General features: G+C 33.8%; 1 protein-coding gene across 5 annotated transcripts in view; it reads right to left on the minus strand.

The window, feature by feature from the left end:
• LOC123307435 (nucleolar protein 4) overlaps nucleotides 1-19,487 on the minus strand; it is a 257,824-nt gene that overhangs the window by 26,129 nt on the left and 212,208 nt on the right. For all 5 annotated transcript variants that reach the window (XM_044889747.1, XM_044889748.1, XM_044889746.1 and 2 more), the window contains exon 4: nucleotides 6,620-6,674. In XM_044889747.1, coding sequence (XP_044745682.1) covers nucleotides 6,620-6,674 — 55 coding nt within the window. The remainder of the gene's footprint in view (nucleotides 1-6,619; nucleotides 6,675-19,487) is intronic.

Here is a 19,487-nt window from a genome sequence, read left to right on the forward strand (position 1 = left end):
ATTCTTTCGGGAGATACCCATTCCCAACTGCATCATATGCATTTCATCTTCGGGTTAATATTTTTGAAATCTACAAATGATGTAGCGTATTCAAACTTTGGCCAAAGAAGATAACGAACATTAACTTTCCTCAAGCTAGTGCATATTATGATATTATACTGATCTCTTGTATTTTCCAAGCGAATAACTGGATTTGGTATGCCTTTAATCAGTTTGTATTAACTTCAATTATGTTCGTCACATATTTTCCGAGGAGAATCAACATTGTGATAAAATACGTAATAAGAGAAACTTTTACGTAGAACGGGCAACATAGCGTTGATTTAAAACCCAAAAATGTTTTGACAAGCGTCATAACCACACATTTTCGTACTATACAGAGTGAAATGTGCCAAATTTCCATGGCCAACCGACTGCTAAAATAAAAGTGAATGGAGTATTAAAATATTTTCAAATTTGGATAGGTCTTTCGATATGAGTGAAAAAATATAAAATATGACTAATGAAATGAAATTGACGTTTGAGAACATAAAGCCATAATCAGAATCAATCAAGATGCATGATAACTGCCTATAAAATATGTACCGTAAATTAATGCAACAAAACCTGGCCATAGATTCTCGGGACAAAAACAGGAGATGCCTGTATCTGATTAAGGCACTTTCGGTTTCGGTCCCTTAAATTCCGGCTCTTAAAAATAGCCTTTCTTCTCTTCTCCAGTCATCAAGAAAATCACTGACTTTGGCACATAGGAATTTTATGATATGCGAAATCCCACAGTGCTCTACTCATTGTGACGGTGGACCCCCTTAAAGGCACTTTTTACTAAGCCACAATGTCTTTGGGACCACTTAACATTAACCGTATATTTGGATCTCGTTAAAATTGTTGAACCGTTAGAAAGCCCGCATTCAATGTTTCTTTTATGAAAGTGTTTCAATCGAATGGGGTTTCTGACGGTTTAAGAATTTCAACAATTCAAATACATACGCGTTTAATGTTTAGCAGTTCCAAAGACATTTTGTTTAGGTAGCACTATGAGATTCGGCTTTGGCAGGACATCATAAAACTCCTGTGCACGAAATTAACAGATTTACGGATACCCTGCACAGCGCTAGTCTTCAACTTGGAATAAATTCAGTAAATCAAAGAATTATTTGTTGTTGTGAATATGCTCACTTAGGACGATTACTATAATAAATGGCGCTCTTATTGATAAAAAGAAATCTTATTCAGAACATATTTTTATTTATTTCGAGGATGAAAAATTCTGGACCTCAAAAAATTAATGAGTGGGTTTCTTGGCGAAACAAGTCCCTGTACAATAATATTGTAAAATATTATTCACAAATTTGGAAAGACCAGTAATGAATGTTTTTTGTTTTTTCGCATATAATTTTTCACTCTTTAACTTGAAAAATTGAAAAAATGTCTTCCTCAATTGGTACTTTTCTATAAAATCATCAACTTTTTCTGATCCTAAATAGTGGTTCCCAACCTTATTGAAAGAATAGAGGAAATGTCCATGATAAGTACAAATTATTATCAACAATAACTGAGTCCGAAGAAAATAATCATAATATTTGTTCATTGCACTACATCGAAGCAAAAAATTTCCGTGGGAAAAATTCATTTTAAACGAAATAACGTGTACATTTTGAAGGATGAACCAAAATAGAAAATCAATAAACCAGAATTTTTCTTTTATCGGCGTCTAGTTATTTTTTTAGCTTGAGTATAAGCATTTCATGATTCTTCTGAAGCATTTTCGCTGAAAATAATTATAAAACGCAGCAGTCCGTACGCACCTATTGATTAGTTTACTGAGTAATAAACTTCAGATTCATACTTAATTATAACAGTATGGGATATCGAACTCACAGTGTGAAGTTTACTAAATAAAACATACGTATACACTGGTGCATTTTTATTTTCATTATCAAGAATACCGTCAAACGTGGTGAAGTGGATCAAAAATCGAAGTTTTTTAGCAATAAGATTCAAAGTATCAGTGCGAGCGGGCTGACTTTTATAATATAGATTCTATGATCCTTTTGCTATCGATTGGCCTATTCACCAAAATTTTTGGCTGCACAGTTTTTGAAATTTTTTGGTTGAAGTGCGATCCACTTCACCTCGTACTTTGGGGTGAAGTGGATCACATTTTAAAAATCAATGGATATTCACTTTAACTATACAAGGGTGGAAGTGGGTCAGCTGAAATGAAAAAAAAAATTATTTTGAGTATTAAGACCAACGGGTGCTGTGAAATCAGAACTAGAACCATTGAAAAAATAAAAAAAACTGTATTCTTCCTGTGTAAAACTAAACATATTTCGTTTCAAAACAAAATACAATAAACAACGAAAATAACTTTCTAACGAACATAAAAACAGTCCTTTGAATGAAGACTCTGGCATAGCTACGAAAGTGGACAACTCCCCCCCAAAGATACCAACAATTCAAATTTTTTTCTATTACAATCATTGAACGATCGTTCGTTGTAAAGCCCCCCCCCTAAACGAAATCTTGGCTGCGCCACTGAATGAAGGTATATAAATGTTCTCTATACTCTAGTCAGTCTTCATATAGGTAGAGATTCAATATTCTCTTCTTTGGCTTCCAGAGTAAAGATGTGCCGGCCACGTGTAGGGGAGAGTGGGGTAATTGGGAACGGCGGGTAATTGGGAACAACTAGATAAAAAATACTTCCTCATGTGCGACACTGTCTTCAACATTTTCAACGGATGCATCTGGCGATTCTCAGGGCTTACTCAAAAGTTGCGGCGATAAGTTGCATATTTCCTGTTACAGTGAGTCGATGAATGGATTCCGCATTTCAACTATAATTTTTTCGTGTGTTAATAATAATTGTAACTATCTTATTTTGAAGTTTAGAGGTGCCAGATTTTGTTGATTCCATACTGGTACTATGTTTTTCCAAAACCTAGGTGATTTGAAGTTGAAAGAAAATGGGTAAGTGAATGCCAGCCATTTTCAATTCTTTTGATAACTTGGGGTAATTAGGAACGATGTCAGGTGGGTTATTTGAAACGTTCCCTTGTGTTCCCAATTACTTCTGTGCTGCTCTGGTTGATGGTTAACAAATATATTAACGTTGAAATGTGTTCTATCTAGATGCCAAGAAATTATACAAAGAAGACCGAAACGAAATATAAAATTGAATATCCCTGCTGTGTGTTCGAAGATTTGAAAAACGAAAAGCTCACATTAGGCTAAGCTTGAACTAAATACTCTATTCCGAAAATTGAAACAAAATGAATTCAAGATATTATCAAGTTCACTAATGAAAAATCAACACGAAGAAAAGCAAAGAAGGCAAATACCCACAGAGAAATGTTAAGAAGGAAAAAAATTAACATAAAGAACCTAAAACCAACATAAAAAGGGTACAAAAAGGCACGCCAAAAGCAAAGGACTGAGAAATTCAACCCAGGTCACACAGAAGAAGAATTTTTCTGCATAATTTGCTATATAAAGTATGAAGCCCCACCAATGGAGGATTGGATCGTATGAGATACCTGTAAACTAGGGGCACATGAAAAATGTACTGCAAGAGAAACAAGACGTGGATACTTGTGTGATATGTGCCACTTCTAATTATTTTTATTTGCTCCAGGACTGTTCACAATTACCCCATAGGGTGTCGGGTGAATAGAAACGATAGTATTTTTTGATTTCGTTGATATTTTTTAGGAAACGTTGATTTTTTATAGTTTTTTGTTTCCGATTAGTACATAAATGAGCAAAGTTCATTTTTCAATGGAAGTTTAATACTTTTAGTGATTTTTTGTATAATTTTTCAGCGTTTGAAATTAAGTGTTCCCAATTCCCCCACTTTCCCCTATAACTTGCTTCAGGTGGATTTTGCGAATTATTTGGTGCCTTTCCACAAGAGCTATATCCTCTGCATGCGTATATACTAAAAGGGTAATTTTGCGACATAGGCCTATACGCAACATGGTCAAACATCATCATTGGTGATCGACTTCACCCCTAACTTTTGAGTGATGTTACAAATATTTTTTTTCCTGAAGAACTGTGGTGGTTTAATTGATTTCAAAAAGGGGAATATCATTCCAACTAGTTTATACGTAACTTGTAAAAGTTTAGGTGAGAATAACTATCGTAGTTGTTGCCAAATATATAATTGAAGTTGAACAACTGAAAAACTGTTTATTCGAGAGACTACGAAACTTTTTTTTTGTGAGAAAAATAACCATCCAGAGTTGTATCCACTGCACGAGTTAGCAATCTTAGGAGGTAACAGTGGACACAGAGTTTTTTCTAGGGTCTTTTCTATGAGTTACGCGATAAAATATGCGGAAAAACACGGTTGATCCACTTCACCCCGCTATATCCACTTCACCCCGTTTGACGGTACATCAGAAGAGTTCAGAAATGATTGTGCTACCAAATTTCTGAAACATCAGAATTTGACCCATGCTAACCAGTGGACCAGTCTTACTAATTTTCTCTGCTCTTTCCGAACTTGTAAATGAAGTTACAAAAAAAAAATGAATAAAATATTACGAAAACGTGTAGGGTGGTTCATAAGTTAGGATTAATTGAATGAATGAAGCAATCAATATATCACCCTGTATCATGGTAATAAAGAATGATCGATCTAGAAAATATGGGTTATTTAGAAGCATAATTTGGTATCCTCCATATACCCAGATGTACGCGCATCGCGCATTTCCCAATGAATCACCCTGTATGGAGACCATAAATATTAGGCTGTGACTAGAGTCCCGACTCGGGACTCGTGTCCAGTCCCGAGTGACGTCAATAAATTCGGGACTGATATTCGGTCCCGATTTCAACGATGCACTGCACTGGTGCAATTAAATTTTTAAGTAGTGAATGGAGTAGCGAAAAACTCAATATTCTACAAATCATAAGCTTATACCCAGTCAAATAGAAACAATGATTCATATTTCAATCGTGCATGTAGTTAAAGATAAATATGTTGTTGAAGTATATCTCATTTTCAAATCATCACATGTATATCGAGAAAAAAGAGCAATCTTGTAATGAAACATCTAAGGTGAACATTTTAAACAGAACCACTACCTTTACCTTTTTGGCTAAATTTTCATACACTTAAAATAAAAATACATTTTATTGAGGGGCCCAGCTTTGTTTCATTATTTCGTATCAAATATAATACATTTTACAAATATATTTGGCAGCTTCCTTTCTCGATCACATTTTTTTAGTCAAGAATGGCCGTAAGGAAGAGGTTCGCTGAATCAAAGATTACGTCTGGCAATTCCTCTGTATTCACACTAAGCAATTCTCAACTTTCCCACTAGTTAGAATTGCATACTTTGCTACACCTTCCATTCTCAAATTCCAAGATACTATTTTCTCCTGTCTTTTCAATCTTGATTCAGAAAAAGCCCACACTATTTTTTGATGAGGAATCACTCCTTGAATTTTGTCGCAACTATTCATAAATAATATTATACGATTCGCGAACATAACCTCAAAACCCTTTAACAATTTACGGGACTGGACACAGATCGCGAGTCGGAACTCTAGTCACAGCCTAAATATTAATCATATTTATAATTAAGTTGAAAAAATTGTCGATGACTTCAAATCTCGAGTCATCATCATGATGTACCTGTCCGAGTATATCTGCTGCAAAAAACTATGTTTTATTTACACAATATATTCCAAGTAAGAGACTTGCACTGTAAAAATATCCAGAAACCCGTAACTCGAGGTATCCATGGATAGACTATTCTATAAATTTGTTTATATTTATAATGACGGATGTTAGGCGTCTGCATTGATGTAAAATATAAATTAAGTCACTTTCAGGAGAAAAAGGTTAGTCTTAAGGTGCCTACACATTACTCTGACGTAACGTGGTCCCACGTCATAATGCGCACGAGTCAGAAATCTAAACATAGGATTTTGCGCGGAAGCGTTCGCATTGTCCTGACGTGACGTGGGACCATGACATTTGAATCATGCGCATTATGACGTGGGACAACGTTACGTAAGAGTGATCTGTAAGTAATCATTAAACTTATGATGAGTTTATTGACTTTGTGAAAAGGTTTATAACCGAAGTTGGAGTGAATTCAGAGTGGAGTATCATCCCAAAAATGGGCTTTATAAATTTCGCAGTTGTATGATCCGAAGGTTTGTATTAAAAACAGGTTTCATGATGCGCTTAACAGTTGATACTTCTCCTCGTTCGAAATCATATAATTGACAAATGACTGTTGAGAATCATAAAGCCCTAAAATATGAGATATTCATAATAATATTTTTGTAACTGCTGTGAATTCATGTCTGGTCGGGAGAACATAAGAGTATTGAAAGAGGCTCATTGAGTCTGAAATGTATAATCTAACCCTGCTTTGGTACTCCGCAATAAATAATTTGGTAAAAGCAATCTGAAAGATACAAATGATTCCGAAATTTTCAAGGAGCAAACTCCAAATTCCAAGTAGTCTCAATTCTGTGTTACAAATTTTGATAGTTCAGAGGCAAAATTAGGTGCAACAAACTGATATAGGGAGAAGTTGTTATCCATCCATGTCTCAGAAAATGACTAGCTATTGATTAAAATAGTTACCTATGAATTGATCATCTTCGTTTGACTCCAATGATTCCGGATTGGGTAGATTTTCCTGTAACGAAAAAATACATGTATAAAAATATGAGACAATTCGTGCATCAGACTAGTAGAAAAAGGCCTTTTTCTACATCAACATCAATTAATGTAGCTCCAATAAAATGTCCGTACTCCACATAGGGAGCTACTATTAATGTAACAGGGTGCTACTCCCCTGACAACGAGCCTGTTAGCAACACACGTAAAAGTAGCGACTCCACTGAGCAATGTTCGCTAAATCGCTAATACGGCTGTTCCTCACAGCTTTGTGAAGATCCTGTGATTTTCCAGCATGTATGGTATGAAATACAATAACTGACCCAGGTCAATTCATTGAAGGGTAGTACCGTTGGAAGCGTTGGCAAAATAATATTTTGTTATTTCAGTTATATACAGGGTAAGTCTTTGACTCGTACAAATATTTTGACAGTAGATTCTTGAGGTCAAAAGAAACACTTTTCCTATACCATTTTTCCGATTCGACCCTGATACAGGGGCGGATGGGACCACTGGGAAACCGGTAGATTCCCGGTGGGCCGGTCGATTGTTGGACCGGAGGGCTGGTCAGTTCGTACCATTTTTTTGTCTTCGGCGGAACATATTTTACGTCGATATTTTTATTTTTACAAATATTGAAAACCAATTCGAAATGAATGTTGGGAAAACTACCAATAAATATATGTTTCAATAAGTTTTGAAAATAATATTGTTAAAAATAAATTATTCCTGAACAACTGGCATAAACAGGGTGGCTTGAAACGTAATGAAATACAGAAGTTGCAAAAAAATCTACACGTGATTGTATGATTATTATGCTGAATTTGCCTTATACGAATGTTTTAAGTTGCGAGTCCATGGGACACGGGGTGTGAAAGTAAAGTTTGGTTATGTGATATTAAACCTCTGTTTTTAATATCACACTAATAAACTTTACTTTATTACTTCATTTAATATTATTTGACAGAAGCTTGCCCGCTATAGAAAAAACAAAATCCATGTCGGCCAACTTAGTATTTGAAGATGCTTAGATTGCAATTCAATTATGTAAAACGAAAATCTCTTAAAAAAGGTTAAGGTTATTGAGAAAATATATATTCTCTGGCAGGATAGGTCTCTTCTTTGAGATCTAGCTTTTTAAATAATCTACACTGAAACGAGTTATATAAGTATTCTTATTTCTCAACAAAAAACTCCTACAACTCAATTTTCTTGTTTCTACAGTCAAAATTATCATTATTATAAATTTTTGTGTTTTCCACATCACGAAACTAGCAACATTAGGCGTGTTTAGCTTAATCAGTAGTCTATAGATTTTATTTAAGTTTTGAATAATATGTATGAGTGTTTCTTCGAAATTTATGTAGGTACAGTGGGTATCTCACGTAAGTGGGTCACTGGATAGCACTTTATTCGTTAAGCGAATGAATAATCAATATGATGATATTTCAAGGTATATAAAAATAACATGTCGAAAAAACTATCTAACATAATCATGGAAAGGGTATTATCGTAAAAAACTAAAAACCATTTTTCAAATTAGTAATAATTCTTCAGTGTCGACTGGCTTAGAAATTAATGGTACATAGAGACTATTTCTAACCTTTTTTTTTTCATTTAAGATTCCACCAATTTCATTCAAAATTACCTACCCTAAGGAAATTTGAAATCGAAATTTGGAAACTATGCATCCATGGTTCAAAAAATACTTGATGTCAAATGTGAGAAAATTTGAAAATTTTCATTTTTTCAACCATACTTATAGATAACATAGATACATTTTTCGTTGATTCTATTTACTCAGAGTTGTTTTGAATAAAATGGATTGAAATAAATATAAAACTAACATAATGCAGATTGTAAAGAAGTAGTTAATTTAAGGGTCGATTTATAGTCGGTCTTTCATATAATATTTTTTTTTTGAGCAGTTTGTATATATGTTTATATACAGCTTCCTGAAGAAAGCATATGAAAAGAAATGTTTAATTTTTTTTCTTAGAAACCAGAAAGGGGACAAAAATCAAATTGAGTAGTTGTTCTATATAGGCAATAAATTTTTTTTTGGTGTTTCCCTATAATGTCTGCATGCTATCCGCCAACTAGGTGAAAACTTTCACTTAAAGCAGGAAATCAAAAATTAATTTCTCGAAAGTATTACATGAATAAGAAACGATTTTAGAGATGTTTTTTAATATCCCTTGCAATTATATAGGAACATGGTGCAATTTTTTCATCGCCTTCTCGCTCCCACAAAATGTCTGCTCAATTTTTTGACAGTTTTTTGAATTGTAAAAAAACATTTGAAAATTGCTTTTAATGTGCCATCTTTAGGGGCTGCTCATCAAAAAATTTTTTTTCATGGCAACTCATACTAGCTACTCCACTGAACCCCCACCTTAAAAGTACTTTTTTTGTTCTTGAAGTGGGCTGGTCTGGAAGAAAATTCCTGGGCCGGTTCGAGGTAGCCCATCCGCCCCTGCCCTGATAAAAAGATAAGTGCATTTTCAACGGTTTTCTTCAATACAGATGTTTTTTCCGAGCAGGAATAAAAAAAGATGATATTATCAGATTTTGAATGTATTGGATCCATTCTAAAATCAGTTGTTCTCGATCAATTCTAGTGATCAATAGTTTTTTCTTTCGTTTGATTTTCTACACTCGATCACTATGCAAAGCGAAACACGCAATTTGACCCAAGAGGAATGTGCCTAAGCGGTAGTTTTGCGAGAAGAAGGGTGGACATAAACAAGAAGTGCAGAAAGGTTTGGAGTTTTCCATACAAGTGTGTCCAGAATGTTGCAGCGATTCAGGGAGACAGGTATGAATGTCCGAAGACCAGGACAGGGTAGACCACGGATAACAAGTGCCATTCAAGAACGTCCAGATCTCAATCCGATTGAGCAGGTTTGGGACAACCTCAATAGAAGGTTGAGAAGTTCAGAAAATCATCCAGTTACTCTTAATGACTTAGGAATCCAACTCGGAGAAATTTGGGAAGGATTAGATCAGAACATTTTAAGATCAATCATTTTGAGTATGAACCGTCGTTGCCGAGCTGTAATTAACGCAAGGGGTGGAAATACCAAGTATTAAATCACTTATCAGCATTTCAGTATTTCACATAATATTCGGTGAAATCCTGAATTTTTATTCCATTTAATGTGTCTTGTTTCGTTCAAAACCTTCCCGAGAGAACATAAAAAATAAGTTATAAAGTCAATGTAGAGTTAACTTTCATTAAAATTGAGATTTTCAGAATGTAAATTTTTTTGCGCAGTGTAGTTATTTGAAATTCGAAATACGGAGTTATATTTATTTTTCTTTTATGGGAACGAGTCAGGTCCTCGAATATTGAAATAATTGATATTCATCTGATTAGATCCCAAGCTTCAATAAATTCCATCGGTAAGTTTGTCTTTGATGATGGTCTCAGTATTTCTATGAATTTCGAAATTAATTTTTTATAGTCAATCCACACTCAGCTAGTCCTACTCCATTTTTGATAAGAGTATGTACGGTTACTCCCGGAACACCCTGTATAAACATATAAGGAAAATTGCCGAAGCCGAATAAAAAAAAAGAAGCAAGACAATGATGTACGGCACGTCGGTCTTCGTCTCTGATTGATTTACTGCAGTAATAAGCATCCTATAAGTTAGAAATGCCGAAACGTGGTCGTACATCAGCGGCGCACCGAACACATAATATGAAAGTCAGATATCTGGAAGTTGTCGAAAAACCGGCACCGATTATTTCATATATACGCGTAGCACGTAGACGAGTAACGTAGCAAGTTGTGATGGATTGTCCATTTTCATCACACGAAAAAGTATTGCGAGATATCTACGCCCATCTTTGCGAGCGATTATTTCCATAAAAAGAAATGCAGGTGAAGCAGGTGTTTCACGAGGGAAAAAGAAGGATGCGCATCAACATTGTCCGACTCCTTTGGAGGTCGACGTGCTTCAGGAGGACGGAAATGAGGACTACTTCTCTAACCGGAAACGAACTATTGGCAAAAATACGCTGTTAACGTAACTTTTTGTGATTAAATTTCGTTATCACAACTTTCACAAGTAGAAACTCAATGGTTTTTAACTTCGATCATAAATACGGACCTAATACCATTAGTCGAAGGTTTATTGACCTTCAAATTGAGATGCATATTATGAATTTAAGTTCGATACATTCAGAACAAGTGGAGATTTCGATGCTCGATTCAACAGACACTGAGATAAATTTCATGAAAACTGTTGTATCACTTCGTACCATATCTTAAATTTCGCATGATTTACAAATAGAGATGCATATTGTGAATTGAAGTTCCATACATTCAGTACAAGTTAAGATTTCAATTCTGGATTCAACAGAAAATGAGATCTATTTCATGAAAACTTTTGAACTAGTTCGAACCAAACCTTGAAACTCGCATAATTTCAAAATTGAGATGCATATTGTGAATTACAGTTCGATATATTCAGTACAAGGTGTAAGTGAAGATTTCAATGCTTACAACAAAGAATCTTCATGAAAACTGTTGTACTAGTTCGAACCAAATCTTGAAACACGCTTAATTTACAAATTGAAATGTGAATTCAAGTTCGATACATTCGATATAAGTGAAGAATTCAATGCTCTATTCAAGAAGGAATGTGATAAATGTCGTGAAAATTGTTGTATCAAATCTTTAATCTCTCATAATTTTCAAATTCAGATACATTCGATACATTCAGTACAAGTGAAGATTTCAATGCTGGATTCAACAGAGAATGAGATCTATTTCATGAAAACTGTTGAACTAATTCGAACCAAATCTTGAAACTCATATAATTTTCAAATTGAGATGCATATTGTGAATTACAGTTCGACATATAGTACAAGGTAGGTACATGTGAAGATTTCAATGTTGCAACAAAGAAACTTCATAAAAATTGTTGTACTAATTCGAACCAAATCTTGAAACTCGTTTTATTTTCAAATTGAAATGTGAATTTAAGTTTGATACATTCGGTATGAATGAAGATTTCAATGCTCGATTCAAGGAGGAATGACATAAATGTCGTGGAAATTGTTGTATCAAATCTTAAATCTCTAATAATTTTCAAATTGAGATGCATGTTATGAATCAAAGTTCGATACATTCAGTACAAGTAAAGATTTCAATAATGGATTCAACAAAGAATGAGATCTATTTCATGAAAACTTTTGAAGAAGTTCGAACCAAATCTTGAAACTCGTATAATTTTTAAATTGAGATGCATATTGTGAATTACATTTCGATATATTCAGTATAAGGTAGGTACATGTGAAGATTTCAATGCTTGCAACAAAGAAACTTTATGAAAACTGTTATACTAATTCGAACCAAATCTTGAAACTTGCTTTATTTTCAAATTGAAATGTGAATTTCTGTTCGATACATTCGGAATAAGATTTCAATGCTCTATTCAAGAAGGAATGAGATGAATTTCGTGAAATTTGTTGTATCAAATCTTTAATCTCTCATAATTTTTAAATTGAGATGCATATTGTGAATTAAAGTTCGATACATTCAGTACGATTAAAGATTTCAATACTGGATTCAACAGAGAATGAGATCTATTTCATGAAAACTGTTGAACTAGTTCGAACCAAATCTTGCAACTCGTATACTTTTCAAATTGAGATGCATATTGTGAATTAAAGTTCGATATATTCAGTGCAAGTAAAGATTTCAATGCTGGATTCAACAGAGAATGAGATCTATTTCATGAAAACTGTTGAACTAGTTCGAACCAAATCTTGCAACTCGTATAATTTTCAAATTGAGATGCATATTGTGAATTAAAGTTCGATATATTCAGTACAAGTAAAGATTTCAATGCTGGATTCAACTGAGAATGCGATCTATTTCATGAAAACTTTGGAACTAGTTCGAACCAAATTTTGAAACTAGCATAATTTTAAAATTGAGATGCATATTGTGAATTACACTTCGATATATTCAATACGAGGTAGAAGTGAAGATTTCAATGCTTGCAACAAAGAAACTCGCTTTATTTTCAAATTGAAATGTGAATTTAAGTTCGATACATTCGGTATATAAGTGAAGATTTCAATGCTCGATTCAAGGAGGAATGAGATAAATTTCGTGAAAATTGTTGTATCAAATCTCAAATCCCTCATAGTTTTCAAATTGAGATGCATATTGTGAATTGAAGTTCGATATATTCAGTACAAGTAAAGATTTCAATGCTTGCAACAAAGAAACTTCATGAAAACTGTTGTACTAGTTCGAACCAAATCTTGAAACTCATATAATTCTCAAATTGAGATGCATATCGTGAATTACAGTTCGATATACATATTCAGTGCAAGGTACAAGTGAAGATTTCAATGCTTGCAACAAAGAAACTTCATGAAAACTGTTGTACTAGTTCGAACCAAATCTTCAAACTCGCCTTATTTTCAAATTGAAATGTGAATTTAAGTTCGATGCATTCGGTATAAGTGAAGATTTCAATGCTCTATTCAAGAAGGAATGAGATAAATTTCGTGAAAATTGTTGTATCAAATTTTTTATCTCTCATAATTTTCAAATTGAGATGCATATTGTGAATTAAAGTTCGATACATTCAGTTTCAGTACAAGTAGAGATTTCAATGCTGAATTCAACAGATAATGAGATCTACTTAATGAAAACTGTTGAAATAGTTCGAACCAAATCTTGCAACTCGTATAATTCTCAAATTGAGATGCATATTGTGAATTACAGTTCGATATACATATTCAGTACAAGGTGTAAGTGAAGATTTCAATGCTTGAAACAAAGAAACTTCATGAAAACTGTTGTACTAGTTCAAATCAAATCTTGAAACTCGCTTTATTTTCAAATTGAAATGTGAATTCAAGTTCGATACATTCGGTAGTATAAGGGAAGATTTCAAGGCTCGATTCAAGAAGGAATAAAATAAATTTCGTGGAAATTGTTGTATGAAATCTTTAATCTCTCATAATTTTCAAATTGAGATGCATATTGTGAATTAAAGTTCGATACATTCAGTACAAGTAGAGATTTCAATGCTGAATTCAACAGATAATGAGATCTATTTAATGAAAACTGTTGAAATAGTTCGAACCAAATCTTGCAACTCGTATAATTCTCAAATTGAGATGCATATTGTGAATTACAGTTCGATATACATATTCAGTACAAGGTGTAAGTGAAGATTTCAATGCTTGCAACAAAGAAACTTCATGAAAACTGTTGTACTAGTTCCAATCAAATCTTGAAACTCGCTTTATTTTCAAATTGAAATGTGAAGTTAAGTTCGATACATTCGGTATAAGTGAAGATTTCAATGCTCGATTCAAGGAGGAATGACATAAATGTCGTGAAAAGTGTTGTATCAAGTCTTAAATCTCTCATAATTTTCAAATTGAGAAGCATAATGTGAATTAAAGTTCGATACATTCAGTACAAGTAAAGATTTCAATGCTGGATTCAACAGAGAATGAGATCTATTTCATGAAAACTGTTGAACTAGTTCGAACCAAATCTTGCAACTCGTATAATTCTCAAATTATGCATATTGTGAATAACAGTTCGATATACATACTCAGTACAAGGTGTTAGTGAAGATTTCAATGCTTACAACAAAGAAACTTCATAAAAACTGTTGTACTAGTTCGAACCAAATCTTGAAACTAGCTTAATTTTCAAATTGAAATGTGAATTTAAGTTCGATACATTCGGTAGTATAAGGAAAGAATTCAATGCTCGATTCAAGGAGAAATGAGATAAATTTCGTGAAAATTGTTTTATCAAATCTTCAATTTCTCATAACTTTCAAATTGAGATGCATATTGCGAATTAAAGTTCGATACATTCAGTACAAGTAAAGATTTCAATGCTGGCTTCAACAGAGAATGAGATCTATTTCATGAAAATTGTTGTATTAGTTCGAAACAAATCTTGAAACTCGCTTAATTTTCAAATGAAATGTGAATTCAAGTTCGCTACATTCGGAATAAGTAAAGATTTCAATGCTCGATTCAAGGGGGATTGAGATTAATTTGGTGAAAATTGTTGTATCAAATCAATTTTTCATAATTATCAAATTGAGATGCATATTGTGAATTGAAGTTCGATACATTCAGTACAAGTAAAGATTTCCATGCTGGATTCAACAGAGAATGAGATCTATTTCATGAAAACTGTTGAACTAGTTCGAACCAAATCTTGCATCTCGTATAATTCTCAAATTGAGATGCATATTGTGAATTACAGTTCGATATATTCAGTACAACGTGTAAGTGAAGCTTTCAATGCTTACAACAAAGAATCTTCATAAAAACTGTTGTACTAGTTCGAACCAAATCTTGAAACTAGCTTAATTTTCAAATTGAAATGTGAATTCAAGTTCGCTACATTCGGAATAAGTGAAGATTTCAATGCTCGATTCAAGGAGGAATGAGATTAATTTCGTGAAAATTGTTGTATCAAATATTGAATTTTTCATAATTTCCGAATTGAGATGCATATTGTGAATTGAAGTTCGATACATTCGGCACAAGTAAAGATTTCAATTTTGGATTCAACATAAAATGAGATGTAATTCATGAAAACTGTTGTACTAGTTCGAAGCAAATCTTGCATCTCGTATAATTCTCAAATTGAGATGCATATTGTGAATTACAGTTCGATATATTCAGTACAACGTGTAAGTGAAGATTTCAATGCTTACAACAAAGAAACTTCATAAAAACTGTTGTACTAGTTCGAACCAAATCTTGAAACTAGCTTAATTTTCGAATTGAAATGTGAATTTAAGTTCGCTACATTCGGAATAAGTGAAGATTTCAATGCTCGATTCAAGGAGGAATGAGATTAATTTCGTGAAAGTTGTTGTATCAAATCTTGAATTTTTCATAATTTTCAAATTGAGATGCATATTGTGAATTGAAGTTCGATACAAGTAAATATTTCAATTCTAGATTCAACATAGAATAAGATGTAATTCATGAAAACTGTTGTACTAGTTCGAAGCAAATCTTGAAACTCCTATAATTCTCAAATTGAGATGCATATTGTGAATTACAGTTCGATATACATACTCAGTACAAGGTGTAAGTGAAGATTTCAATGCTAACACAAAGAAACTTCATGAAAACTGTTGTATTAGTTCGAACCAAATCTTGAAACTAGCTTAATTTTCAAATTAAATGTGAATTTAAGTTCTATACATTCGGTAGTATAAGGGAAGATTTCAATGCTCGATTCAAGGAGAAATGAGATAAATTTCGTGAAAATTGTTTTATCAAATCTTGAATTTTTCATAATTTTCAAATTGAGATGCATATTGTGAATTGAAGTTCGATACATTCGGCACAAGTAAAGATTTCAATTCTGGATTCAACAGAGAATGAGATATAATTCATGAAAACTGTTATACTAGTTCAAAGCAAATCTTGAAACTCGCTTCATTTTGAATTATCGTAACCGTCCATAGCTTTTCAGAATTATCTACCGCATTTACCAGCTGATTCGCATAGTGATTCTTTCTGGCCTTCCTGGTAAGTGTAACAATAACTTTTCTGTTCGCCTAAATCAGTGGCGGCCCGAGCATATTAAATTTTTTTTTAAATATTTTCTATATGTATTTCCACAACACCATAGGGTACTGCACTCGGTGCGTTAGTTTTTCATAGTGGAGTGTCGCCAAAATTTTCGTTTCTGTTTCAATAATCTCTGAAGATTATCCGGAAAATAAAAAATGATTGAGAAATAACTATTTTAGCCCTGCATGCCACTTGAAAAATAAACATAATTTCGGAACAAATATGAAAATAAGAACCGAAAATATATATAACAAATAATAAACTCTAAAAATAGCTTATCCGTAAAATAAAATTGGAAAAACGAACAAAAGTGCATTCTAACGAAATTGAGAATCACCTCTAGCGCAAACGATAGAATCGAGATATCCCGAAAGACCATTCTTCGAGCTATCAAAGAGAGGCATTCTAGGGTCGGCAGGGTCGCTGCCTGCCGGACCTATATGTCCTACACCGTGCGAAGTATTGAGCCAACAATATCAACTTTCATCATAGTTTTGGTCCTTTATTCTTTGTAAAATTCTTAAAAAATTGTCGGAATTTGATTAGTATTATATATTCAGCACTAACGTTTATAGAAATCATCAAATATGATTAAATTTCGTTTTTAGTAACAGCGATCTCTTGTAATTTGTTATAGGAAACTGAAACTATCGGATATTGGCGAAACAAAACATGAAATAAGAGGCTTATCTAATTTTAATTGTTATCCGAATGAAATTACAACAAAAATTATTCAAGTTTGAAGCAATTTGACTCATTGATATTAGCGCTCCTTCAATATGTTTACAAGGCAGGTTCGGCATGCCGTACCTGACTGAACTGAACGAACGGTCGGTCACTCGGTCGCTAGGGAAGGCATCTGCAGCGCTTTTTTCGTAGCTCGATGGGAGATGAGCGTATTTTGTCTACGGACCGAGTAGATGTGTGATGTGTGATTTAAATTGAAACAGCGTATTTCTAACAAGTTCCATATTCCATTGATATCAGATAATATCATATACCTAATTTTTTCGATTTTTATAAAATTTATTGAGAGCTATGTAATGTTTGGAATTTCTCATACGTTATTATTTTACACAAGTGAGAATTCACATTTTTGCTGCTCGTGAAATTTTGGGTCGGCACTGCTGACCCTGCCGTCCCTAATGGGCCGCCACTGGCCTAAATCCATTTTCAGAATTGAATAGCTGACTCAGAATCTTCCAAGGCTGATTCCTATTTTTATCGTATTCAGCAAACTTCCAAAAGGAGGTGTCACTCAACGCCTTTTCCAAATTTAAATGATTGGGGTTGAAACGCCCTCTCGTAGAGGGTGGAGTTTGTAAGATTATTGAGTACCGCGAAATATGCTTCTCTACGAATCTTAACGAACGTATTACCTTAAATTTTGCTATGAATGAGAGATATGAGGGGTGGTCGCTTTTCATTGGGACACCATGTATTTCTCCTGAACGATGGGACTGAATTCTGAGCAAATGGCCTTAAATCTGTTACTTCCTTCGCAGGCAGATCTGAAACTGTCGACGAGTGATAACTTTTTATTCGATGTCGCGTTTACCGCATGCGACCTCAGGTTCCAATTTGAAAGTTGTATATTTGAAGAGGGGCACGGCCGCCGCCGCCGGGCGGGGGCGGTACGTGGGCTTTGCGGTCTGATGCACTGCGCTTGGTGTCCATTCTTCGAACCCACATGAGTCCGTAGCTATGTGACCCGCTGTGGAACCAGCAGGACTGTAATTGCAACAAAGAGCTCGATAATGCATCGCGGTAATAGCCGGTTAATGGAACTGGCTGCTGCTCGTGGCAGCTGAGTGATGAGTGAATATTTCTAGCTTCTGCTGCATGAAATCGGAAAAAAAAAATCATGTCATTAGGTTACTACGAAGACGTAGAAGGGTCAGGTATTCTCAATACCGACTTATAATCAGGATGATCTATACTCCATTCACTTTTATTTTAGCACTCGGTTGGCATTGGAAATTTGTCACATTTCTCTCTGTATAGTACAAAAATGTGGGGTTACGAAGCTTGTCAAAACATTTTTGGGTTTTAAATCAACGCTATGTTGCCCATTCTACGTGAAAGTTTCTGTTATTACGTATTTTATCACAATGTCGAATCTCTTCGGAAAATATGTGACGAAAATAATTGAAGTTTATACAAACTGATTGGCATACCAAATGCAGTTATTTGCATTGAAAATACAAGAGATCAGTATAATATCATAATATGCACTAGCTTGTGAGAGTTCGTTATCTTCTTTGGCCAAAGTTTGAATACATTACATCAGTTGTAGATGTTAAATTCTTCAGCAAAAATCATCTTGCATCAATGGAAGTAAAAGGAATTGAAGGAAAATTCAGGTCAAGAGGAACTTGACCTTTGAACAAAAATTTCCCATGAATAAACAATTAACAGGACAACTGGCTGGTATTTGTGGCTGTGTATCTTAATACTTTGATATAATAATAATAATCATCTATTTATTGGTACCATAAGACAATTAATGAAAAATAGAATAATCAATTTTTGGGAACTTGTTTAACGATGACATTCATCGAAAATCCTGTAGAAGCTTGTCGCATTAATCCACCCAAACATAAAATTCTCAAACGCCACCACTTTTTTGGGTCTCCCAATAGAAGGAAATACTTTGTTATCCTCTTCATTCACAATCTTTCTGATTGTGGAAATATTCAGTTGAAATATAAGTCGTTTAGATTCAGATGAAATATTATATAAATTCTCTTATATTGAATATGTTCGCTACCGTCTGACCTAATGTGGATTTTAGAATATCAGGGTATAACTATTTGAATGAGCGGACCTGAATTCTAAATAGCACTTCCTGTCTCACTTTTCAATCACTTTCGGCATTTTCGTAATAATAATTGATATTAGTTGTGGCAACGGCGTTATGATATTAACGACATTTCATGAGTGCTAACCTTACTCCGTTCTAGTTAAAAAAACTTGAGAAAATTATTTCATGGCCAACCGACTGCTAAAATAAATGTGAATGGATTATATGTTCTCGAGTTATGAGTCCAAGAGTCGGGATTTTGGCTGCAAACTTTCAATTTAACTTAGTCCTGTCGTTTTATTTTACAATAAAAGAGCTATTATAATACATACCTGCATATAACGGTTCTTTTCGGATATTTAAGAAATGTAACTCATGAGATCGTATAGTCAGCCATCTAATTTCAATTACATTTCAATTAATGTAATT

This window comes from Coccinella septempunctata, chromosome 2 (assembly GCF_907165205.1).
Source record: "Coccinella septempunctata chromosome 2, icCocSept1.1, whole genome shotgun sequence".
In the NCBI taxonomy this organism is placed as follows: domain Eukaryota; kingdom Metazoa; phylum Arthropoda; class Insecta; order Coleoptera; family Coccinellidae; genus Coccinella; species Coccinella septempunctata.